Source organism: Oncorhynchus kisutch, linkage group LG5 (genome assembly GCF_002021735.2).
Source record: "Oncorhynchus kisutch isolate 150728-3 linkage group LG5, Okis_V2, whole genome shotgun sequence".
Lineage (NCBI taxonomy): Eukaryota > Metazoa > Chordata > Actinopteri > Salmoniformes > Salmonidae > Oncorhynchus > Oncorhynchus kisutch.
Window position 1 is genome coordinate 57,345,834 of NC_034178.2, and position 26,235 is coordinate 57,372,068.

Sequence of the window (26,235 nt, forward strand, 5' to 3'; positions counted from 1 at the left end):
CCTCCCGATGTTCACACTGTGGACACTATCCTGCTGCTTTTCCACCATTGTCCACTGTAGCCTGCCTCATTACTCAAACACAGGGCGAGACGAGGTTAAACTCTCTCGGGTCTGTACAACCTCCGGTGTACACATAATCCTGGGTATCTTGTTTCTTCACAAGTAAGACTTTGTGCCTGTAGCCTTTTTTGAAAAGATTACAACCATGCCAGAACAATCCCACTGAGTCTGTGAAAACTGTGAGTCTAATGATCATGGTGGAGAGAGGAGCCTCTGACAAACCAATCAGTTGATAACAAGCCTACAGAGGCAATCAATTTCACATCCACTCTATCAAAACATGTAAATTGTCTCCTTTATAAAAATAGGGCCATTAAAAACAACAGTTGTATACATGTATGATTCCTTGATTGAAACTAGGAAGTCCCATTATGATAAACTGGATCCGTTTTTCAAGAGAGACCAAGTCAGGAAGGCAGCTTAAGAGCAAATCAATGGATATTCCCCCCTAGTCTGGTTGATGATCACCTAGCACGCAGGATGTGACAGCACAGTTCAAAGGTTACCGAAGAGAAAGGAGGTGCACAGATCTACACACCGATCGCAAAGAGAAGGAAACATAGAGAGAGAGAGAGAGAGATGCAAGAAGGGGGAGAGAAGGAGAGAGAATTCAGGGGAAGACAAGGACATCATGGTTTCAATCACGGAGACTCAGAGTGAGTGGTTTACAACAGCCTTTCTTACAATCAGTTTGTTTTTTATTTACTTGCAAGGATTGCTCAGGTAAATCTGCTAGTCGACATATTGTACCTGGACTTGAGTTATTTTGTTGTGAACTTTTAACTTTGAAGTGTGTCATGGTGAAAGCCTACAAGGCTATGGATACTGTAAGTTTGAACTCTGTAGACTAAATGTAGGAACAGACTGTAGAGACTGTAGAGCTAATTTGTATGTGTGTGTGTGTTTCTCTCTCTATGTGTGTGTGTGTTCCAGAGATTGGTGTTGGTCTCACAGGCTTTGGCCTCTTCTTTCTGCTCTTTGGCGTGCTGCTGTACTTTGACTCTGTCTTGCTGGCGTTTGGGAATGTAAGTAATAATCTTTCTAATTTGAAAATAATAATACAAATATATATTTTGAACACAATAAAGAAAATAAATGATGGATCAACATCTAAATATTGCTTGATCTGACTGAGTTCTGCCTCTTTGTGAATCTTGAACAATGGTTTGTATGTTATGTTGGCCTGCGTCTTCTGGATTCGCCTCCCAGATTTGCCTTTTTAGCAGCACATTCACCACTCTCTCAGACAGCTAACTCCGCACTCTCGGGTCACATGCAGAGAGCCTGAAACATGAAACGAACTACCCTAGTTCGGAATCGGCTCCCCTCTAGGCAACTATACTGTTGGCGGTGACAGTGTGTTTGTTAGTCAGGTGGTTAGCTGCCGGCAGAGACTTCTATTGCAGTCACGTTGAAGGGCTCCTGAGGGGGAAGAGGCGTTGTCGTGCCCTCTTCACAACTTTCTGGGTATGTGTCAAACATGTTAATTTTGTAGTGACGTGGACACCTTTGGAACTTGAAGCTCTCGACCCACTCCACTACAGCCCCATTAATGTGAATGGGGGCGTGCTCACCCCTCCATTTCCTATATTCCACTATCAGCTTCTTTGTCTTGCTGCCGTTGAGGGACAGGTTGTTGTCTTGGTAACACACTGCCAGGTCTCTGACCTCCTCTCAAACTTGATGATGGTGTTGGAGTCGTGGGCCAGGCACTCACAGGTGAACAGGGAGTACAGGAGGGGACTAAGCACACACTGTTGAGGGGCCTCATATTTATGGTTGGATATGTTGTTGCCTACCCTCATCGTCTGGGGGCGGCCCATTAGGAAGTCCAGGATCCAGTTGTAGCGGAAGGGGTTCAGTCCCAGGGTCCTGAGCTTAGTGATGAGAGTGAAGGGGACTATGATGTCGAACTGTTGTACTCAGTGAACAGCGTTCTTATCCTGAACAACAACATAAATGCAACATGCAACAATTTCGAAGATTTTACTGACTTACAATCTATATAAAGAAATCAGTGAATTGAAATAAATTCATTAGAATTAACACGACTGGTAATACAGATGTGCATCTGTTGATCACAGACACCTGTAATAAAAGAAGGGGTGTGGATCAGAAAACCAGTCAGTATCTTGTGTGACCATCATTGCCTCATGCAGCGCGACACATCTACTTCGCATAGAGTTGATCAGGCTGTTTTGGGGACTTTGGACTTCAATGGCTGTGCAAAGTTGCAGGATATTGGCAGGAACTGGAACACGCTGTCGTATACGTCAATGCAGAGCATCACATGTCTGGTGAGTATGCAGGCCATGGAAGAACTGGGACATTTTCAACTTCCAGGAATTAGGAATTACAGATCCAAGTGACATGGGGCTGTGGATTATCATGCTGCAACATGGGGTGATGGTGGCGGATGAATGGCACAACAATGGACATCAGGATCTTGTCACTCTATCTCTGTGCATTCAAATTGCCATCGATAAATACAATTGTGTTCAATGTCTGTAGCTAATACCTGCCCATACCATAACCCCACCAAACACAAGTGATGTGTTGGTCCCATGTTTCATGAGCTGAAATAAAAGATCCCAGAAATGTTCCATATGCAGAGTTGGCTGAGAGCCAGAGGAAGGAAGAACACTACAGGTTTCACATGGGTTTAATACTAAAACAGGAGGATCCAACCCCAGTCCCAAAGTGCTTCAATATCTTCTATACTGAACAAAAATATTAAGTTTAACATAGTATTGGTCCCATGTTTCATTTGTTGAAATAAAAGATCCCAGAAATGTTCTATACAGTATGCACAAAAAGTGTATTTCTCTCAAATGTTGTGCACAAATTTGTTTACATCCCTGTTAGTGAGCATTTCTCCTTTGCCAAGATAATCCATCCATCTAACAGGTGTGGTATATCAAGAAGCTGATTAAACAGCTTGACCATTACACAGGTGCACCTTGTGATGGGGACAATAAAAGGTCACTCTAAAATTGTTATTTTATTTAATTTTTTTATTTCACCTTTATTTAACCAGGTAGGCTAGTTGAGAACAAGTTCTCATTTGCAACTGCGACCTGGCCAAGATAAAGCATAGCAGTGTGAACAGACAACACAGAGTTACACATGGAGTAAACAATTAACAAGTCAATAACACAGTAGAAAAAAAGGGGATTCTATATACATTGTGTGCAAAAGGCATGAGGAGGTAGGCGAATAATTACAATTTTGCAGATTAACACTGGAGTGATAAATGATCAGATGGTCATGTACAGGTAGAGATATTGGTGTGCAAAAGAGCAGAAAAGTAAATAAATAAAAACAGTATAGGGATGAGGTAGGTAAAAATGGGTGGGCTATTTACCGATAAACTATGTACAGCTGCAGCGATCGGTTGTGGTGGGTGGTATAAGGTGCTTTAGTGACAAAACGGATGGCACTGTGATAAACTGCATCCAGTTTGCTGAGTAGAGTATTGGAAGCAATTTTGTAGATGACATCGCTGAAGTTGAGGATCGGTAGGATAGTCAGTTTTACTAGGGTAAGTTTGGCGGCGTGAGTGAAGGAGGCTTTGTTGCGGAATAGAAAGAATTTTCGATTGGAGATGTTTGATATGAGTCTGGAAGGAGAGTTTACAGTCTAGCCAGACACCTTGGTACTTATAGATGTCCACATATTCAAGGTCGGAACCATCCAGGGTGGTGATGCTGGTCAGGCGTGCGGGTGCAGGCAGCGAACGGTTGAAAAGCATGCATTTGGTTTTACTAGCGTTTAAGAGCAGTTGGAGGCCACGGAAGGAGTGTTGTATGGCATTGAAGCTCGTTTGGAGGTTAGATAGCACAGTGTCCAAGGACGGGCCGGAAGTATATAGAATGGTGTCGTCTGCGTAGAGGTGGATCAGGGAATCGCCCGCAGCAAGAGCAACATCATTGATATATACAGAGAAAAGAGTCGGCCCGAGGGTTGAACCCTGTGGCACCCCCATAGAGACTGCCAGAGGACCGGACAGCATGCCCTCCGATTTGACACACTGAACTCTGTCTGCAAAGTAATTGGTGAACCAGGCAAGGCAGTCATCCGAGAAACCGAGGCTACTGAGTCTGCCGATAAGAATATGGTGATTGACAGAGTCAAAAGCCTTGGCAAGGTCGATGAAGACGTCTGAACAGTACTGTCTTTTATGTGTGCAGTTTTGTCACACAATACAATGCCACAGTTGTCTCAAGTCTTGAGGGAGCGCGCAATTTGCATGCTGACTGCAGGTATTTCCACCAGAGCTGTTACCAGAAAAATTGAATGTTCATTTTTCTACCATAAGCCACCTGCAACTTAATTTTAGAAAATGTGGCTGTACGTCCAACTGGCCTCACAATGGCAGACCATGTGTAACTACTCTAGCCCAGGTCCTCCACATCCAGCTTCTTCACCTGCGGGATGTATTGTAATTCAGTAAAATTGTTGAAATTGTTGCACGTTGCGTTTAAATTTTGGTTCAGTATAATTTAAGAAAGGAGTTATCTATGGAAAGTGTTCATGATTTTATGCAATTCATCATCACAACATAAAATTAGGACACTTTCTCTGATGTTTTTTTGAACCTTTATTTAACTAGGCAAGACAGTTAAGAACAAAATCTTATTTACTGCCTAGGAACAGTGGGTTAACTGGCTGTTCAGGGGCAGAATGACAGATTTGTACCTTGTCAGCTCGGGGATTTGAACTTGCAACCTTCCGGTGACTAGTCCAACGCTCTAACCACTAGGCTACCCTGTCGCCCGAGGGTATGCGTTATTGTGAATCATTTCCCATATTTCCCCCCTTCTCAGGGCTATAACATTACAATTGTATAGCTAATAGGCTATGTGTTTGTAGATCGACTGAGATTTAATGATAATGTTATGTGGAAAAATGTTGTCTTTGTTGAAATATCTGGGGTGTACCCAAACATCTAGTAGTGTTGGAGACGGGCTCATGTATTGTTGTTGTTTTTCCATTGCTTTGAGAGCCCAAACAACGCTTCCCACATCTACTGATGGATCTCGGCTAAGGTGGCGACCGCAGAACTCTAACTCTGTCGGCAATTCGGTTGCATGACAAAATTCACAGTAACAGGAAATAACAGTGACAATAATAGCATCACAAACAGGAAAACAGTTTTCTATATTTTCAAACAGAACTTGTTTCATACTTCTTTCCTTCAGGTTCTGTTTCTGACTGGTCTGACGTTCATCATTGGCCTGAGGAGGTCGGCCGGTTTCTTCTTCCAGAGACAGAAGCTCAGAGGCTCCACCTTCTTCCTGGGGGGCGTGGCCTTGGTGCTGTTCCGCTGGCCAATCATCGGTATGGCCGTGGAGAGCTATGGCTTCGTGCTCCTGTTCAGGTGAGTTCAAAAGCACATCTGGGGTATTGATAGAGAGGACATTTTAGATGTTACATTTTTTTTGACATTCAGCAGACACTGTCATCCAGAGCATCTTAGAAGACATGCTTTCCAGAATGCAAGGTGGAACAACCACATAGCAACAGGAGAGCTGGGAGACGATTAGGTTATATGAGAGACATACAGTACCTTGGTGGCAGCATCGTATTTTTAATGCCTGCTTCTCCTTGTTTCCTTTCTTTGATGCCAACTGATTGGAAAGTTCCAGGGGAAAGCAATATCAACTTTCCCAGACCTCTCAACTATATTGGCCTTCAATTTAAAACAGACAAAGCAAAGAAGGGATTCCATTGAAGGTAGTTGGGAAAAAGTACGTTTAACACAGCAGCTAAATGACTGATGCCATGCCAACACTGTCAAAATGAACGCCCAGTTTGGAAGATCACAGACGCTACCACGTCAGAGTTTCTCTTCCACCTTATCCAAGGTTCTGACATGACTGAAGGGTCAAAGAAAGCCAACATCATTTTACTGACCGTGTTCAGGGACCAGCCCTGGACCACTTTCTGAGACAAACTGTGGTCAAAGCACGTGAGAAAGCGTAAAAAATATAATTTCTGATATCTCTACAGGGATATTTGTCTTGGGCATTCAAGTTCTGAAGTTCTGTAACACCAAAGACAGAATCACTCTGTGGTAGTTGTAAGCTGAAGTGACAGTGTCTGCTGGGTTGAAATGTTCACACTTCTTATGCATGTCTATATCTCCTTCCAGGACATTCTTCCCTGTGGCGTGTGGATTCATTTTATCGTTGGTGAATATACCCTATCTCAATGTGGTGAGAGCAACAATCCTATTTTCAACTGTGACTGTCACTAAGCCAGACTCATCACTTTGAATGAACACAATACATTATGATTTTTTTCATTCTCCCACAAAATAGCCGAGATCCATCAGTAGATATGGGAAGCGTTGTTTGGGCTCTCAAAGCAATGGAAAAACAACAATACATGAGCCCGGCTCCAAGACTACTAGATGTTTGGGTACACCCCAGATATTTCAACAAAGACAACATTTTTCCACATAACATTTTCACAATGTGTCTAGTGGCTAGTTGTAGTCTCCCGATAGTGCTGCTTCATGAAAGACTGAAATCTCTCTCTCCCTTCTCTTTTGTTTCTCCAAGGGAAACAGCTCCTCTATAATCTGAGGGAAGAGAAAGGGAGTGGAAGCTCTCTATATTTATCTCACTCTTTCTCTCTTCTTTCATGTCCCAGTTGTACAACAGCTTCCTAGGAAGTAGCCCTTCTATTGTCTGAGGAAAGGGAGAGAGAGAAGCCAAAAAAGAAGAGAGGAGGAATGGAAGTGATGGATGACAAAAGGAGAAGTGTATTTGGGCTCAGACTGGCTATAACCTTTGACAGAGACTGATGGAGCGGGGAGGGGGCTTAGAGCCTTCCCCCATCAACAACCATGAACCAACCAATGGACTCTTCTTCTTGAAATGTTTACAGAAACATGAACCACCACATGATGTGTGGCAATGACTAGCTGCCATACCCCTAATGCACAGGGTTGGGTGCAACCGATTACATGTAATCAATGGCGTAATCATTTACAAGAAACTGTAACTGCAATCAGTTACGTTACAAGCAGAAATATTGTAATCAGATTACAGATACTTTTGAAAAACTAGGTGATTAGTTCTTGGATTACTTTTACATTTAGCAAGGATGTTTGCAGAAAAAAATACATTATGACACCTTTCTGTTTTCTCAATTCAGCATTGACAAAAAGGTATGTTTAAGTTTCTTCAGCCTGAGAGAGTCTGACCACAAGTCAGAGACCACTATGATGCGTTTGATGGATCCTTTTTGTCTTCTTCTAATGCCTCTTAAGAGGAAAGCATTCAAAAAGCAACCTAAAGTTATCAGATTATTACTTAGTTTGGGTAATCATTTAGAAAGTAACCTACCCAACCCTGCTATGTATTTATAATAAAACCATATTTTTGATCTACAGTTTATCATACCCTTTACTATAGTTGTAGTCAAGCAACTACGAGCCCTTTTGTTAAACACACTTTGGGCTCGATTCAATCCATAGTGCTGAAGTGCGATAGAAATGTATAGTCAATGTTCCGCCGTTCGAAGAGACTGCATTTATGGTTAATGCTGTATATGTTGGTTCAATCGAAATTAACTTTACATTTCCCTCTAAAGTGTGGATCTTCAGCGCTACGGATTGAATCGAGCCCTACACATATTTATTTACAGTGCATTCGGAATGTATTCAGACCCCTTGATTTGTTCCATATTTTGTTACGTTACAGCCTTCTAAAATGTACTAAATAATTTCATCCCCTCGTCAATCTACACACAATACACCATAATGACAGAGCAAAAACATGTTTTTAGAAATTTTTGCAAATGTATTACAAATAAAAAACAAGTATTCAGACCCTTTGTTATGAGACTCAAAATTAAGCTCAGCTGAATCCTTTTTCCATTGATTATTCTTAAGATGTTTATTAAACTTGATTGGAGTCCACATGTGGTAAATGTAATTAAAAGGACATGATTTGGAAAGGCACAAACCTCTATATAAGGTCCCACAGTTGACAGTGCATTTCAGAGCAAAAACCATGCCATGAGGTTGAAGGAGTTGTCCGTAGAGCTCAGAGACAGGATTGTGTTGAGGTACAGATCTGGGGAATGGTACTAAATAATTACTGCAACATTGAAGGTCCCCAAGAACACAGTGGCCTCCATCATTCTTAAATGGAATACATTTTGAACCACCAAGACTCTCCCTAGAGCTGGCCGCCAGGCCAAACTGAGCAATCGGGGGAGAAGGGCCTTGGTCAGGGAGGTGACCCGATGGTCACTCTCACAGGGCTCCAGAGTTCCTCTGTGGCACTCCACCAATCAGGTTTTTATAGTAGAGTGGCCAGACAGAAGCCACTCCTCAGTAAAAGGAACATGATAGCCCGCTTGGAGTTTGCTAAAAGGCACCTAAAAACTCTCAGACGATGAGAAACAAGATTCTCTGGTCTGATGAAACCAAGATAGAACTCTTTCGCCTGAATACCACACGTATGGAAGAAACCTGGCATCATCCCTACGGTGAAGCATGGTGGTGGCAGCACCATGCTATGGGGATGTTTTTCAATGACAGGGACTGGGAGACTGATCAGGATTGAGGGAAAGATGAACAGAACAAAGTACAGAGAGATCCTTGATGAAAACCTACTCCAGGTCAGAACAACAGATTTTTACTTTGTCAGCTCGGAGATTTGATCTAGCAACCTTTTGGTTACTGGCCCAATGCTCTAACCACTTATTTACCTGCCACCCCAGGTATATAAATAATATATATATATTTTTAAATCCATTTTAGAATAAGGCTGTAAGGTAACAAAATGTGGAAAAAAGCCAAGGGGTCTGAATAGTTTCAGAATGAACTGTATTTCCATGGTATGTTGTACATTTAGAAAGTGTTGTGTGTTACCTTTATAACATTTACTTATGTGATAATGCCCGAGAAGCCGGTGTTTGGAGGATATACAGTACCAGTCAAAAGTTTGGACACGTTGACAAGTTGATAAATGGCTGGGCTAATAAGACAATGCGTTGCACGGTCAGATGGAACAGAGTAAATAGGCATTTTAACATCATAGATTTAGCCAATGGTAACTTCTGGAAACAGACACCGGCTGGAATGTGGTTTTAACCAATCAGCCTTCAGGATTAGACCTCCCATTGTATAATAGTAGATATACCTTTGATTATCAGAATGTCTAGTGAATTACTTTTTCCACTCCTTTTGCGGGGGAAATGGACTAGCAAATGTAGCCAGTGCTATTTTGTAACATCCCACCCCGCTTTTGTGTAGTTTAAGTACAAGGAACAACATCAAGAAGACATTGGGTATGAGGCTACATATTCATGAAACCACTTCTCCTTTGCAATGTTCCATTATTTTGTTTATAGTCCGGATGATCATGACATGTTCCATTATTTTGTTTATTGTCCGGATGATCTTGACATGTTCCATTACTTTGTTTATAGTCCGGATGATCATGACATGTTCCATTATTTTGTTTATAGTCCGGATGATCATGACATGTTCCATTATTTTGTTTATTGTCCGGATGATAATGACATGTTCCATTATTTTGTTTATTGTCCGGATGATCATGACATGTTCCATTATTTTGTTTATTGTCCGGATGATCGTGTCATAAAACTAAATTACCCTGCATTATGTGCTGGACGGGTCTAAATACAACTTAATTACCCTGCATTATGTGCTGGACAGGTCTAAATACAACTTAATTACCCTGCATTATGTGCTGGACAGGTCTAAATACAACTTAATTACCCAGCATTATGTGCTGGACACGTCTAAATACAACTTAATTACCCTGCATTATGTGCTGGACGGGTCTAAATACAACTTAATTACCCTGCATTATGTGCTGGACAGGTCTAAATACAACTTAATTACCCAGCATTATGTGCTGGACGGGTCTAAATACAACTTAATTACCCTGCATTATGTGCTGGACGGGTCTAAATACAACTTAATTACCCTGCATTATGTGCTGGACGGGTCTAAATACAACTTAATTACCCAGCATTATGTGCTGGACGGGTCTAAATACAACTTAATTACCCTGCATTATGTGCTGGACGGGTCTAAATACAACTTAATTACCCAGCATTATGTGCTGGACGGGTCTAAATACAACTTAATTACCCTGCATTATGTGCTGGACAGGTCTAAATACAACTTAATTACCCTGCATTATGTGCTGGACTGGTCTAAATACAACTTAATTACCCTGCATTATGTGCTGGACGGGTCTAAATACAACTTAATTACCCTGCATTATGTGCTGGACAGGTCTAAATACAACTTAATTACCCTGCATTATGTGCTGGACGGGTCTAAATACAACTTAATTACCCTGCATTATGTGCTGGACGGGTCTAAATACAACTTAATTACCCTGCATTATGTGCTGGACAGGTCTAAATACAACTTAATTACCCTGCATTATGTGCTGGACGGGTCTAAATACAACTTCATTTTGTCCAATTCAGGGGATTCACTTCTGAGAAATTCTTGCAATCGCCATACAGAAGAGAGAACAGGGGGATGAAAGGAGAGATAGAAAGAAGGGAGGAGGTCCAAGCACACCAGGTTACAACATAGGGATGATGACGCAAGTGGTCACCCTACAAAAGCCCCTTTGGGTTGGGTAGTGAGGACACAGTCGGAGTGGTCTACATATCTTTCCTCTTCAGGCGGCTCCACAGGGAAACAGGTAAGCCAATGTTGTTCCTCCCATGGTAGATTTTGTTATGGTGAACAGAATATGTATGCCATTGCCTTGAAACTGAGTGGTTTGTCAACTTGGTGTTGAAATCAACCACATTGATTGCTCCTGGTTCTAAACAAAGAAGATATTTGGCCTAAATTTCAGCAAGTAGAATTCAAGAGAGAAACTGGGTTTCCAGGAAGTTCAAGATGCCAATTTTTGTCAGTCTATCTTTCTCTTTATTTACATTCAATGTACTGTACATATGCCTTGTCAAGGTTTTCAGGAACGTAGTAAAGGTTGTGGTTAGTGTGGTGTACTGTAATGCACCAGAGGAGTGCCAGGTTAACCAGATCCACAGCTGAGGCAGGCAGTGATCAGTATCCCTTTGTTAACTGAGATCTGCACTGCAGGATCAGTGTCTTTGACTTTAGCGGAGCATGGAAAGCAGATAAACTACTAGGTTACAGGCCTCTTTAGTGTTTAACGAGCCAGAAGAGTCAAGGCTTGAGTCAAGGTTCCCCTCCATCAAAACCACAATCTGGAGGTTTCTGAAGATAATATTATTTTTAGGCTATTCTATTTTTTTTATGCATTTTAACAGACACTTTTATCCAAAGTGACTTACAGTCATGCGTGAATACTTTTTTTTTTTGTGTGTGTGTTTTTTTTACATATATATGTGTTCCCAGGAATCAAACCCACTATCCTGGCATTGCAAGCATCATACTCTACCAATTGAGCTACATAGGACCATGTCTAATTTGAATTTATGAGTACTGTGCGGAATAGATACATTCAACTGGTTACTGAAAATATTCTGTTGGTCCAAAGTGGATTTTTTTTTAGATCATTAATGTGATTCAGGATTTATTGGTATATGAAAACCTTTAAAAACATTTGTAGCTAATGTTTCCCTTCCGCTTAACTGTCCAAAGTAAGCAAGTCAGGAAAAATAATTAGCCAATAAAAAGTGATTCAGGGCTCCCTGGAAAGCTCCTTGAATATGAAAGATTTGGAAATGTTTACTTCTCATCGTTACAATGTGGTGTTTGGGAAGAAATGGGAGTCTAGCAGTGAGTAAACAGGATACTTGAATATCAAGCGCATCCCGTCAGCCAGAGATAACTGAGGAAGTAGTGGTTGGTAATGATGTCACAGACCTTTGATGCTCCTGTTTGAAGTCAACTGTTGAGTTTTTGAGAGAGTGTGTGTGTGTGTGTGTGGGGGGGGGGGATAGGAGTAGGAGGAGATCATTCTGTTTTGTGTGTGTGCGTGTCCGTGCGTGCATGCACAATAATCTATGTGTGTGTCTGAAAGAGTGAGTTTCTGTCTTCGTTGAGAAGAGTATGAGCAGCTCTGGGAGTATTCAGTCAGCTGTGGGAGGTCAATACCCAAACCTTTCCCCTGTGTTCCTCCTGTGTGCTCTGCAGGGTGAGTTGCTTTCATCTCCACAGAGCAGGTGTCATGAGTTAACACTGAGGTCACATTGGCAAGTTGCCCAGCAACCACACACATCCCTGACACATCAAACTGCCTTTTACATACATCCCCAATACATCAAACTGCCTTTTACACACATCCACAGTACATCAAACTGTCTTTTACACACATCCACAATACATGAAACTGCCTTTTACACACATCCCCAATACATCAAACTGTCTTTTACACACATCCACAATACATCAACTGCCTTTTACACACATCCACAATACTTCAAACTGCCAGGGCAGCAGCGTAGCCTAGTGGTTAGAGCATTGGACTAGTAACTTTGCATGTTCAAATCCCCTAGCTGGCAAGATACAAATCTGTCGTTCTGCCCCTGAACAAGGCACTGTTCCTAGGTTGTCATTGAACATAAGAATTTGTTCTTAACTGACTTGCCTAGTTAAATAAACATCCTTTTACACATCCCCCAATACATCAAACTGCCTTTTACACACATCCCCAATACATCAACTGCCTTTTACACATCTCCCCAATACATCAACTGGCTTTTACACATCTCCCCAATAGATTAACTGATGAGTTCATAAACTCCACTGTTATGTCATCCCGTCTAAGCTGACAAGGTAAAGATACAACTTTGTGCATTGGGAAGTTGTTGCCTTTTACACACCTCCCCGATACTTCAAACTGCCTTTTACACACCTCCCCGATACTTCAAACTGCCTTTTACACACCTCCCCAATACTTCAAACTGCCTTTACACACCTCCCCGATACTTCAAACTGCCTTTTACACACCTCCCCAATACATCAAACTGCCTTTTACACACATCCCCGATACTTCAAACTGCCTTTTACACACCTCCCCAATACATCGAACTGCCTTTTACACACCTCCCCGATACTTCAAACTGCCTTTTACACACCTCCCCAATACTTCAAACTGCCTTTTACACACCTCCCCGATACTTCAAACTGCCTTTTACACACCTCCCCAATACATCAAACTGCCTTTTACACACCTCCCCAATACTTCAAACTGCCTTTTACACACCTCCCCAATACCTCAAACAGCTTTTTACACACATCCACAATACGTCAAACAGCTTTTTACATACATCAACTGCCTTTTAAACACATCCCCAATACATCAACTGCCTTTTACACACCTCCCCAATACATCAACTGCCTTTTACACACCTCCCCAATACATCAACTGCCTTTTACACACATCCACAATACTTCAAAATGCCATTTACACACATCCACAATACATCAAACAGCTTTTTACATACATCCCCATACATCAACTGCCTTTTACACACACCCCAAATACATCAACTGCGTTTTACACACATCCCCAATACATCAACTGCCTTTTACATATCTCCCAATATATCAACTGCCTTTTACACACATCCCCAATACATCAACTGCCTTTTACACATCTCCCCAATACATCAAATGCCTTTTACACATCTCCCCAATACATCAACTGCCTTTTACACATCTCCCCAATACATCAGCTGCCTTTTACACACATCCCCAATACATCAACTGCCTTTTACACACATCCCCAATACATCAACTGCCTTTTACACATCTCCCCAATACATCAACTGCCTTTTACACATCTCCCCAATACATCAACTTCCATTTCAGTTCAGTTCAGTGTGTCAAATCGGAGGGCATGTGTGTCAAATCGGAGGGCATGTTGTCCGGTCCTCTGGCAGTCTCTATGGGGGTGCCACAGGGTTCAATTCTCGGGCCGACTCTTTTCTCTGTATATATCAATGATGTTGCTCTTGCTGCGGGCGATTCCCTGATCCACCTCTACGCAGACGACACCATTCTGTATACTTCTGGCCCTTCCTTGGACACTGTGCTATCTAACCTCCAAATGATCATCAATGCCATACAACACTCCTTCCGTGGCCTCCAACTGCTCTTAAATGCTAGTAAAACCAAATGCATGCTTTTCAACCGTTCGCTGCCTGCACCCGCGCACGCCCGACTAGCATCACCACCCTGGATGGTTCCGACCTAGAATATGTGGTCATCTATAAGTACCTAGGTGTCTGGCTAGACTGTAAACTCTACTTCCAGACTCATATCAAACATATCCAATCTAAAATCAAATCTAGAGTCGGCTTTCTATTCCGCAACAAAGCCTCCTTCACTCACGCCGCCAAACTTACCCTAGTAAAACTGACTATCCTACCGATCCTCGACTTCGGCAATGTCATCTACAAAATAGCGTCCAATGCTCTACTCAGCAAACTGGATGCAGTTTATCACAGTGCCATCCGTTTTGTTACTAAAGCACCTTATACAACCCACCACTGCGACCTGTATGCTCTAGTCGGATGGCCCTCGCTACATATTAGTCGCCAGACCCACAGGTCATCTACAAGTCCGTACTAGGTAAAGCTCCGCCTTATTTCAGTTCACTGGTCACGATGGCAACACCCACCCGTAGCACGCGCTCCAGCAGGTGTATCTCACTGATCATCCCTAAAGCCAACACCTCATTTGGCCACCTTTCCTTCCAGTTCTCTGCTGCCTGTGACTGGAATGAATTGCAAAAATCGCTGAAGTTGGAGAATTTTATCTCCTTCACCAACTTTAAACATCTGCTATCTGAGCAGCTAAGCGATCGCTGCAGCTGTACATAGTCTATTGGTAAATAGCCCACCCAATTTACCTACCTCATCCCCATACTGTTTTTATTGATTTACTTTTCTGCTCTTTTGCCCACCTGTATCTCTACCTGCACATGACCATCTGATCATTTATCACTCCAGTGTTAATCTGCAACATTGTAATTATTTGCCTACGTCCTCATGCCTTTTGCACACAATGTATATAGACTCTTTTTTTCATTTTTTTCTACTGTGTTATTGACTTGTTTAATGTTTACTCCATGTGTAACTCTGTGTTGTTGTCTGTTCACACTGCTATGCTTTATCTTGGCCAGGTCGCAGTTGTAAATGAGAACTTGTTCTCAACTACCCTACCTGGTGAAATAAGGTGAAATAAAAATTTAAAAAATAAAATTTACACACATCCCCAATACATCAAAATGCCGTTACACACATCCCCAATACATCCACTGCCCTTTACACACATCCCCAATATATCAACTGCCCTTTACACACATCCACAATACATCAAACTGCATTTCACACTAAACCAACCCCTGCTAAGATGCACTGTATCCATTTACAGAATCCACGTTGATCTAAAGGGGTGAGCAGGTTGACAATATACAGTGATATACATATACAGTTTTTTACCATGCTTTATTTTGGCTAGATACTTCACTTTTAAGGCCTTCCTACTACCCTAAGGTCTATTCAAATGTTGGTCATTACTGCACCTTTAATGTACTGGACTTCTCTCCTGTGTTTCTCCTTACAGATACATTAAGCCAAGCGGTGGGTTCTAGGTTAACACCACCAACCATGCTGCAGTTCACCGTGGTTCTGATGTTAATCGCTTCACTAACAGAGACTTTCCCCACTAGCAGTCTCAGATACTCCCACTATACCCAAGGTACAGTCAATTACGTAAATTAAATAGTGTCTGTAAATACAGTTTGTATGTGGACAAATTATCAGTGGTTTAGATCAAATGAGATGAGATAGAAAGCATGAAGGTCATGCTTCACACGAGTGTTAGTCCTAAAATCATAATTTTGACAATGACATGACAGTATTATAACAGAGATATAAAGGCTGACTGAGACATGTGTGATTTTTGCTGTGGTGACTGTTAAGGCTCATATTGGGATCTACAATGCAATATAAACTTTGTTTCCACAGGGGAGAGTCCATACAATGCAATGCTAAAAGTCTTGAGAGATTTATCCACTGCATCAACAGAGGGCCCACCCCCTGACAAACTTCCTGCTCTTCTACCCAATGACATAGACAATCCACTGCTAGAGGCGGAACTACCCAGAAGGGTGTGGTGGTGGTGGTACCCAGCGAAGCCCCACCCACAAAACAGGATTCGTCAGAATCGAGCATGGAGGTCCTCATACAACCATAACTCCTTCGGCCTACGTTACGGGAAATGATAGTTATTAGGATGGGCTCTACGTCTCTCAGTTATGTATTTGATTATATTTTGAACAGTGCCTGACAATATGATGTAGGTAGATATATTTATGTGTAAAAAGCAGACAAAATTCCAAGGCCTACACTTGAAATATTGCTATATCATCTATGACGATTCATGACAGCTATTGATGAAATTACTTTATAATGAATTTATAATTTCTTGTTTACAACAGCCACTGTCATGTGTTACCCATGTGTGTGTGTGTGTGTGTGTGTGAACCCTATGTTTTGCAACATATTTCCATTCTGATATCTGTGATAGTTTTATGAATGCAACTGGAAATCAAAAAGATGACACCATTCAATAAATGGGCACTGTAATCCAACAGACTGAAATGTAATTTATTTTCAGCAATACTTTCAAGCAACTTCACCTCATGTGTTATCAGTTCAACATCAACATGGTTTCCTCTCTACAGAGTGGTTGTGGTCAACACGTTTTCACTGGGGGTTTGGCTTATTTGTCTGATCTATTGGTCTATAAACTCCTCAAGCATAAGATGAACTGAGTGCTGACGATGTAGAGTGGATAATGTTTTAGAATGAAGTAACCAAAGCATGTAGACACTCAGAGACAACTGCAACTTTACTGGGTCAGAGACCTTGGGCCTAGAGTAGTAGGACTTTAATACTGTACATGAACATGAAGATAGTCTACAGTTTTCTTATCGGGATGCTTCTGCTTACCAGGTTGGAAGGTAAGGTTCAACAGAATAGACCACAATGCATTGAGGGGGGGGGGGGGGGGGGGGGGGTGGTAGTAAAGTAACTAAATAAAGTAAATTCATAAACTTAATTAGTAGTTAACCAAACATGAAAACATTTAGTTTTATTGACTAAAAGGCAGACAACATTGTTAAAAGCCCATAGATTTTGTTGAGTGGCTAGCCCTAGCTAGCATGGTTTAAAGCTACTGTTCTGTTCACTGAAATTGTTATACAGTACAAGAAAATGAATGACAGTGTAGAAAAAGGCAGATCACAAAACGGGTCCTGTGTGAATTATACCAGATCTGGTATCCTCATTCGGACATTTGCATGCAAATTAGAGCTAAATAAAAAGTGACAATTCTACCATTTCAACAGGTGATTCGGGAGTTCAGCAGAATAATGGGAAATTTAGAGGCTCTGTGGGATTTAAGTGTTCAGATGGTTACTGGCTATGGAAATGTCCAGTTTGGCCTATCATTGAAAACTGTGAGCAGCTTTTTGTCAAGTTTCCAGACACTGGAGAAACAATAAGTTAACAGTTCCAACCTTTTCTGCCTGCCCTGACACCGAACCCGCCTGCCATACCATTCGGCCTGCCCTGACCTCGAGCCTGCCTGCCACCCTGTACCATTCGGCCTGCCCTGACCTCGAGCCTGCCTGCTCCCTGTACCATTCGGCCTGCCCTGACCTCGAGCCTGCCTGCCACCCTGTACCATTTGGCCTGCCCTGACCTCGAGCCTGCCTGCCACCCTGTACCTTTCGGCCTGCCCTGACCTCGAGCCTGCCTGCCACCCTGTACCATTCGGCCTGCCCTGACCTTGAGCCTGCCTGCCACCCTGTACCATTCGGCCTGCCCTGACCTCGAGCCTGCCTGCCACCCTGTACCATTCGGCCTGCCCTGACCTCGAGCCTGCCACCCTGTACCTTTCGGCCTGCCCTGACCTCGAGCCTGCCTGCCACCCTGTACCATTCGGCCTGCCCTGACCTCGAGCCTGCCTGCCACCCTGTACCTTTCGGCCTGCCCTGACCTCGAGCCTGCCTGCCACTCGAGCCTGCCTGCCACCCTGTACCAGTCGGCCTGCCCTGACCTCGAGCCTGCCTGCCACCCTGTACCTTTCGGCCTGCCCTGACCTCGAGCCTGCCTGCCACCCTGTACCATTCAGACTCTGACCTGGTTAATGAACTTATGCCTGTCCTTGACTTGCCTCTTGCCTGCCCCTTGTATTTTAATAAATATCAGAGATTCGAACCATCTGCCTCCTATGTATGCATCTGGGTCTTATCCTGAGGTTTGATAGAAATGGAATTACCGACAATAGTTTAGTTATTGTTGTTATATCAATGACATTAACTGGTATAAATCCTAACTTGATATGTGTCCGCTTAACTCAGACTTTCACGTAAATCATCCATTGTCCATTGAAGATTTGGACAAAAACAGATCGGATAAGATGAGATAAGTTAGTATTCGGCTCAAAGGCAATACATCCTCACCCACTGTGTTATTTGTTTTTTTGCTACGGCCCAAACCCATTAGTGTTCTACATACATGGCCATAGGAGAGGCACTGCCATATCCTTAGCATTGTGTTGGTGGTTCTGAAGAAGTGAAGGGGTGAGTGTTAACGGTGATCATTTAAACTTACAACAATGGTTGATAAATCAGATGTCATCATAATCTCATATGTTAATAACATTGTTCCTTACATTACAAGGTTGGGGTCAATTTTAATTCAAGGCAGTCAATTCAGAAAGTAAACTGAAATTCCAATTCAATAATTTTTCCAATTTCAATGATTTTCAATAAACTGAAAAGAAGAAGCCAAATATTTCAAATGTTTTTAAATGTTTGAATTTTATATTGGAATCACCTCCATGAATTGACTGCCTTCAATTTGAATTGACCCTAGCCCTGTTACATCAGACTCTCACTGGTGTCAATAATTTACTTACATAAACTCTAATTTTCACTTGAAATATTTCTGAGTAAATGAAGTTGACATCCTGTAATGCATGACATACACAGAAGTTTAAGTTAAACACGATGGCTGCATCTCAAGATAGATGTGGTCCTCTGGCCCAATAATGGGTTTAATTCCCGCTGGGGCCACCCATACAAAAAATGGATGCACGCATGACTGTAAGTCGCTTTGGATAAAAGCATCAGCTACATGGCATGCATAAACTAGGACTCTTCCCTAACTTTCTTAATGCTCTTCGTCCCTTTTGGGGAACAATAGCTAGATGTCTGTAATGTACAGGGCATTAGCTGTTAGGTCAATCTGAGCAGCTATCTTATCCATTATATCCACTCATAAATCCACGTATACTTTTTAAAAATCTTTCACTAAATCCAGCCACATCCAACCAAGGTGGAGGCAAATACCAGGTAGGATTCTCCAGGACCACCCCAACAAATATGGCTCATGGCAATGCTTATGACTGGGAGACTGCATTTATTATGTACCATCAACACCATCATCTCACCGGAGTCATTGAAGAGGCTGCAGATAAACGTATCTCTCTCCTGTGTATAAGTAACATTCCCACTTGGTATGCCAATCGTTATGTACATTTGTTTTACAATTAACCAATGTAGACCAGACATTATTTAAGTACATACAGACTTTATAAACTAAATTCAATATGGATGTCTCCATTTTGTTGATGACAGGACTTCCTCAACGAGATCTGATGACTTGGTGATTGACCTCACAGGAAGCAGGAACCCTCTAAAACCTCTGCTTTTGATTATTGCCATAACAACATGAAGCTAAAAATAACATAATATAACTTGGAGAACATTATGTTAGGCTATTCTGTTAGAAAAGTTTACTTGAGATGTGCACAATCCTGACAACTGTTTAGTTCTATAAAATACAGAATAAGTCCTATATGAATAACAGTATGTAAAGTTGACATTTCCCCTGTGTTTTTTCTAGTCTGACAATTTCACCTTTGGCCCCTGCATTAATCCCAGTGTCAGAGCATTCAGCCAAGACAAGGATTACATCAACGTTTCCCCTGAGGCGTCTTTAAGGGGGGACTATGAGAACGTGGCGTCTGCCCTGGGAGCAAGGTACAATGGTCGATGGACTACAAGAACGTGGAGATGACTACAAGAACGTGGAGGAATAGCTAAGAGAGGCGAAGGAGGAGGAGGATGACTATTACGATGAGGTGAAGACAGAAGAGGCCTCTGCCAGGATATGTAGCCCAACAGAAGAAAGAGAGGGGGTGAGACAGACAAAGGAGATGATATGGAGGATGGGGAGGACATGGAGGATGGGAAGGATGGGGAGGACAGTGATGACAATGATAATGATGACGCTGTGAACTATTCCACTGTGGTGTTCAAACCCAGAAACAAGATCGAATGAGCCTAAAGAGGGAAGCTACCAGACACTGTCTGTCAGTATGTTGTCACCTTGTACCAAAAGTATGGTTGTAAATGTGCAGTGTGTAGAAATCGCTCCAGTATTACCTGGATAAAAATGATAAACTGTTTGATTTATTTCAGTTTATTTGACAAAACAAGAAATGTAGAGATTCATTGTATCATCTAATTAAATAACCAAAAATATAGAATTGTCAGCTGTTTGAAGCTGGTGTACAAAACTGAAAGTAAAAAGATGCAAAAACGAAGTTTAACAACAAGAAGCATAGAAATAGTAGAATGAATAAAATTAATCAACTGCTTGTCAGACTTGCGTTCAATGAGAATTACAGATCCAATGACATTTCAATTAGTGATGCACCGATATGACATTTTGGCCAATACCGATATCCAAAATGTTCCTTCCGATACCGATAACCAATATTTAACATTTATGCTGCTTTTGAAGCATTCTAGTACAGTTAAATAGTTAACACACACACATGGACGCAGCAGGTCTAAGGCACTGCATCTCAACACAAGATGCGTCACTACAGTCCCTGGTTCGAATCCAGGCTGTATCACATCCTGCCGTGATTGGGAGTCCCATAGGGTGGCGCCCAATTGGCCCAGCGTCGTCCGGCTTGGCCGGGGTAGGCCGTCATTGCAAATAAGAATTTGTTCTTAACAGACTTGCCTAGTTAAATTAAGGTTACACACACACACACACAATACACTGACCAAAAGGTTATTTTGTTGGCATTTACGTATGTCCCCATTACCAGTAAAACGTAATCAAAACCTATTTCTTTCACTTACTTGATGTGCTGTTTCGTTGTTCATTTGTTTAGTCGTTTCATTCTCAACCAGGATTTCTATGGAACGCTGTTTGGGTCTTTGCTATGGAACGCTTGTTGACCAATCAGGACCTGAATATGACTGCACGTCACATAATAATTTAACTCTTTCATACATTTTTTACATAGTTATTATTACACATTGTTTACACTATCACTCGCATTTCATATGTCACAACAATTAATCGATACATATGCTATAATGCTGGTAAAGTTGTCTTGCACACCTACAGTGCTGTCATAAAAAAGCTAGCAAGCTCATGGATGCAAACAATGTTCTTCCCTAAAAACATAACAAAACAATATAATCTGTTTCAGTAGCTATAGTTAGCTAGCTAACTATATAGGAGGTATCATCATCTAAAATAACCCTAATTTATTAGACAGTTCTTATTGGATTAATGGTGGTAGGACCCATCTATCTTAAATTAGCCACAATAAGGATTAGTCACAATAGTGGGCGTTTTTAGCTAATATCATCCGATTCCGACATGCTCACCGATCTATCATGCATCCTTAATTTCAATGTGAATTTGGTCGGGTCGCTTGCGAAGCTGAATATCGTGCCTTTAAAATAATGTTCCATCTACTCAAATGTTATGTGCATAGATGACATCAGTCATTTATGTAACTATTGAGTAGTTTGCTGTTTGGACAACGTGTAAGTAAACCCACTATGGTCCTCAAAGATATTCAAGACTTCTCTCCACTACATTATGTCATTACTGTTTATTGATTCATATTATTCAACTCAGAAACATACTTGAGCGATTCTTATCTATGTGTCTGATGTTCTGGAATAGCAGTGCGTGGGTAAAATCACTGGGGAAGCCAAGCCAGGGAAAAAAAGCAATATTACAACGCATATGTTGTGATAATTGTGATTGTGTTGATTGCTTTTTAACCTGTTAGTTCATATGCCTTGCACCATGATATATAGGCCTAAGGCTGAGACAATAAGAAGACACAGTGGTAGAATAAATTCAACCACACATTTGCTTCATAACAACTCTGGAGAGCAACATCTGTCCGGTGAAGTCCACAAAGCATTTTGCATGTATCTAACAGTATCTACAGCATGGTCTAGCAAATCGTTGATTTAGAACCACTGCGAGTTACTGTAAGGAGCTTCCTCCACTATTCCAGCACCATTTCAACTTCAACATTTCAACATCATCAAATCACCTATGCTTAGTTTAGTACAGTGACAACTGTAAAAATGTAGTTCAATCAATGTAAGCTAAATATGATGTGGCTGTCCATGGTGCTAATTTCTCTGTGTGTGTGTGTGTGTGTGTGTGTGTGTGTGTGTGTGTGTGTGTGTGTGTGTGTGTGTGTGTGTGTGTGTGTGTGTGTGTGTGTGTGTGTGTGTGTGTGTGTGTGTGCGTGCATGCCCGCAAGTAGAAAAAAAATATGTTGAAACACCCTGCTTGCGGAGATATTCCAGTGATATCCAAAAAGGACTATGATCCTATCATACAGTGCAAGCTTTGAGTTTTTGTTGTCCTAGGCTACCTGGCTAAATTGCTTGCTTGCTAGCCTAACTTCCTTTCATGGGCAATGATGCTACAATACTACATCTACGTATTGAACTTCCATCCTCTCAGGCCAGGGGCCAAATATATGAATTTATGGTTGGATCACAATCACCGTTAAAATCATTGGCCAGTACAGATAATAAGGTAAAAGTCAAATTCCCTTACTCCATCCATGGTTAATTTGGTATTTGGTATTTTATTAGGATCCCCATTAGCTGTTGCAAAAGCAGCAGTTACTTTTCTCGTAGGGTCCACGCAAAACATGAAACATGACATAATACAGAACATTAATAGACAAGAACAGAATTACATATATACATATGCTTTTTTAAAGGCACACATAGCCTACATATCAATACCTACACACAACCTATCTAGATCAAATAGTGGAGAGGTGTTGTGCTGTGAGGTGTTGCTTTATCTGTTTTTTTAAACCAGGTTTGCTATTTAGTTGAGCAATATGAGATAGAACGAAGTTCCATGCAATAAAGGCTCTATATATCATACTGTACGCTTTCTGGAATTTGTTCTGGACTTGGGGATTGCGAAAAGACCCCTGGTGGCATGTCTGTGTGTGTCAGAGCTGTGTGTAAGTTGACTATGCGAACAATGTTTGAATCTATATGTTTTGCACCTGACAGTTTACAATCTAAGGCAACGCCAAATCATTTAGACTCCTCAACTTATTCAACAGCCACACCATTTATTACCAGATTCAGCATATGTCTAGAACTTAGGGAATGATTTGTACAAATTACAATGCTCTTAGTTTTAGAGATGTTCAGTTTATTACTGGCCACCCATTCCAAAACAGACTGCAACTCTTTTATAAGAGTTTCATTGACTTCATTAGCTGTGGTTGCATATATGGTTGAATCATCAGCATACATGGACACATTTTTGTAAAAATAGAAAACAGTAGAGGGCCTAGAGAGCTGCACTGCGGTACACCACACTTTACATGTTTGACATTAGAGAAGATTCCATTAAATAAAATCATTTGAGTTATATTAGATAGATTGCTCTGAATCCACAATATGTCAGAGGTTGAAAAGCCATAACACATACATTTTTTCAACAACAGGTCATGATCAGTATATCAAAGGCTGCAATGAAATCTAGCAGTACAGCTCCCACAATCTTCTTATTATCAATTTCTTTCAACCAATCATCAGTCATTTGTGTCAGTGCAGTACATATTGAGTGCCCTTCTATATAAGTATGCTGAAAGTCCATTGTTAATTTGTTTACAAAGAAATAGCATTGTATTTGGTCAAACACTTTTTTTTCCAACAGTTTGCTAAGAGCTGGCAGCAAGCTTATAGGTCTGCTGTTAGAAACAGTAAAGGCCACTTTACCACTTTTGGGTAGCGGAATTACTTTGGCTTCCCACCAGGCCAAGGGACAAAGACTTTCCTCTAGGCTCAGATTAAAGATATGACAGATAGGAGTGGCTACAGAGTCAGCTACCATCCTCAGTAGCTTTCCATCTAAGCTGTCAATGCTCAGAGGTTTGTCATTATTGATCGATAACAACAATTTTTCCACCTCTCCCACACAAACTTTACAAAATTCAAACTTGCAATGCTTTTCTTTCATTATTTGTTTTTCTATGCATGAACATCTCACTGTTCGTTGTTGGCATTTCCTGTTGTCATGTCCTGACCATAGAGAGCCCTTATTTTCTATGGTAGAGTAGGTCAAGGTGTGACTGGGGGTTAGTCTAGTTTATTATTTCTATGTGGGGTTCCAGGTTTTTTTTCTATGTTGGTTATTGGTATGATTCCCATTTAGAGGCAGCTGGTAATCGTTGTCTCTAATTGGGGATCATATTTAAGTAGCATTGTGTCCACGTGTTTGTGGGATGTTGTTTATGTGTAGTTAGTTGCATGTTAGCACTCCATTGTCGTCATGTTTCGTTTAGTATTTATTGTTTTGTTGTGTGGTTCACTTATTTCTAATAAAAGAACTTAACAGTTCTAACAGTCAGTTTCTTAACAGGTGCATGTTTATCAATAATTTGAAGAAGCAATTTCATAAATTAATCAAGTGCAGCATCAGGATGCTCCTTATTAATCACATCAGACCAACATTTTTTTAACATCATCCACATAAGAGTCATGGCAAAATCTTTTGTATGGTCTCTTATACACACATCTTGGACCAGCTTTTGGAATTTTGACTTTCCTGGATATAGCCACTGCATTCAATGGGTACAGATACAGCTTTAGAACAAAGTTCTACAGTATTAACATGTGGATGATCTTGTTCCTGTAGTGTTTTTAAACACCCTGGTAGGTTGATTAGTAACCTAAACCAGATTACAGACACTGGTTACAGTGAGAAGCTTCCTCTTGAGCAGACAGATTAATGAAAACCAGTCAATATTCAGGTCCCCAAGAAAGTAGACATCTCTGTTTACATCACATACACTATCAAGCATTTCACACATATTATTTAGATACTGACTGTTAGCACTTGGTAGCCTATAGCAACACCCCAAAAGAAAAGGCTTTAGGCGTGCCAAGTGAACCTGCAACCACAACACTTAAATTACACTTGACATGAGATCTTCTCTAAGCATTACAGGGATATGACTGAATATTTACAGCAACACCTCACCCATAAGCATTTCTGTCACTTCTACATATGGTATATCCTTGTATTGTTACTGCTGAATCATCAAATAAATAATCTAAGTGAGTCTCAAAAATGGCTAATTTATGAATATTATTTGATGTTAGCAAGTTATTGATTTCTTGGACCTTATTTCTAAGGCTACATACATTAATAGGGAAACATTTTTGCCCTTTCCTGAGTACAGTAGCTTATCTGAGATAGATATAATACTGAAAAGAGCAAACAAAGCAAGAGAGAAGAATATGCATTCAGCTGTCACGGGCGTCCTCCTCTTCATCTGAAGAGGAGAGGCGAGAAGGATCGGACCAAAATGCGGCGTCGTAAGTGTCCATGGTAAATCTTTAATAAAGCAAGTACTGACACTGTATACAAAACAATAAACAAATGACGACCGTGAAGCTACAACATAGACAATCACCCACAAACAAACAGTGCAACCCAGGCTACCTAAGTATGATTCTCAATCAGAGACAACTAATGACACCTGCCTTTGATTGAGAACCATACTAGGCCGAAACATAGAAATACCCAAATCATAGAAAAACAAACATAGACTGCCCACCCAACTCACGCCCTGACCATACTAAATAAATACAAAACAAAGGAAATAAAGGTCCGAACGTGACAGTACCCCCCCCCCAAAGGTGCGGACTCCGGCCGCAAAACCTTGACCTATAGGGGAGGGTCTGGGTGGGCGTCTGTCCGCGGTGGCGGCACTGGTGCGGGACGCGGACCCCACTTAACCATTGTCTTTGTCCGCCTTATTGTCCGCCT

General features: G+C 41.4%; 1 protein-coding gene across 1 annotated transcript; it reads left to right on the top strand.

Annotated features, from left to right (window-relative positions):
- The first annotated feature begins 555 nt into the window (after positions 1 to 555).
- Positions 556 to 9,706, top strand: LOC109890266 (vesicle transport protein GOT1A). The gene is made up of 5 exons (XM_020482254.2): positions 556 to 716; positions 994 to 1,085; positions 5,262 to 5,440; positions 6,215 to 6,278; positions 6,718 to 9,706. The coding sequence occupies exons 1-5, from the start codon at positions 692 to 694 to the stop codon at positions 6,757 to 6,759; spliced, it is 402 nt and encodes a 133-aa protein (XP_020337843.1). The 5' UTR covers positions 556 to 691; the 3' UTR covers positions 6,760 to 9,706.
- Positions 9,707 to 26,235: the final 16,529 nt, after the last annotated feature.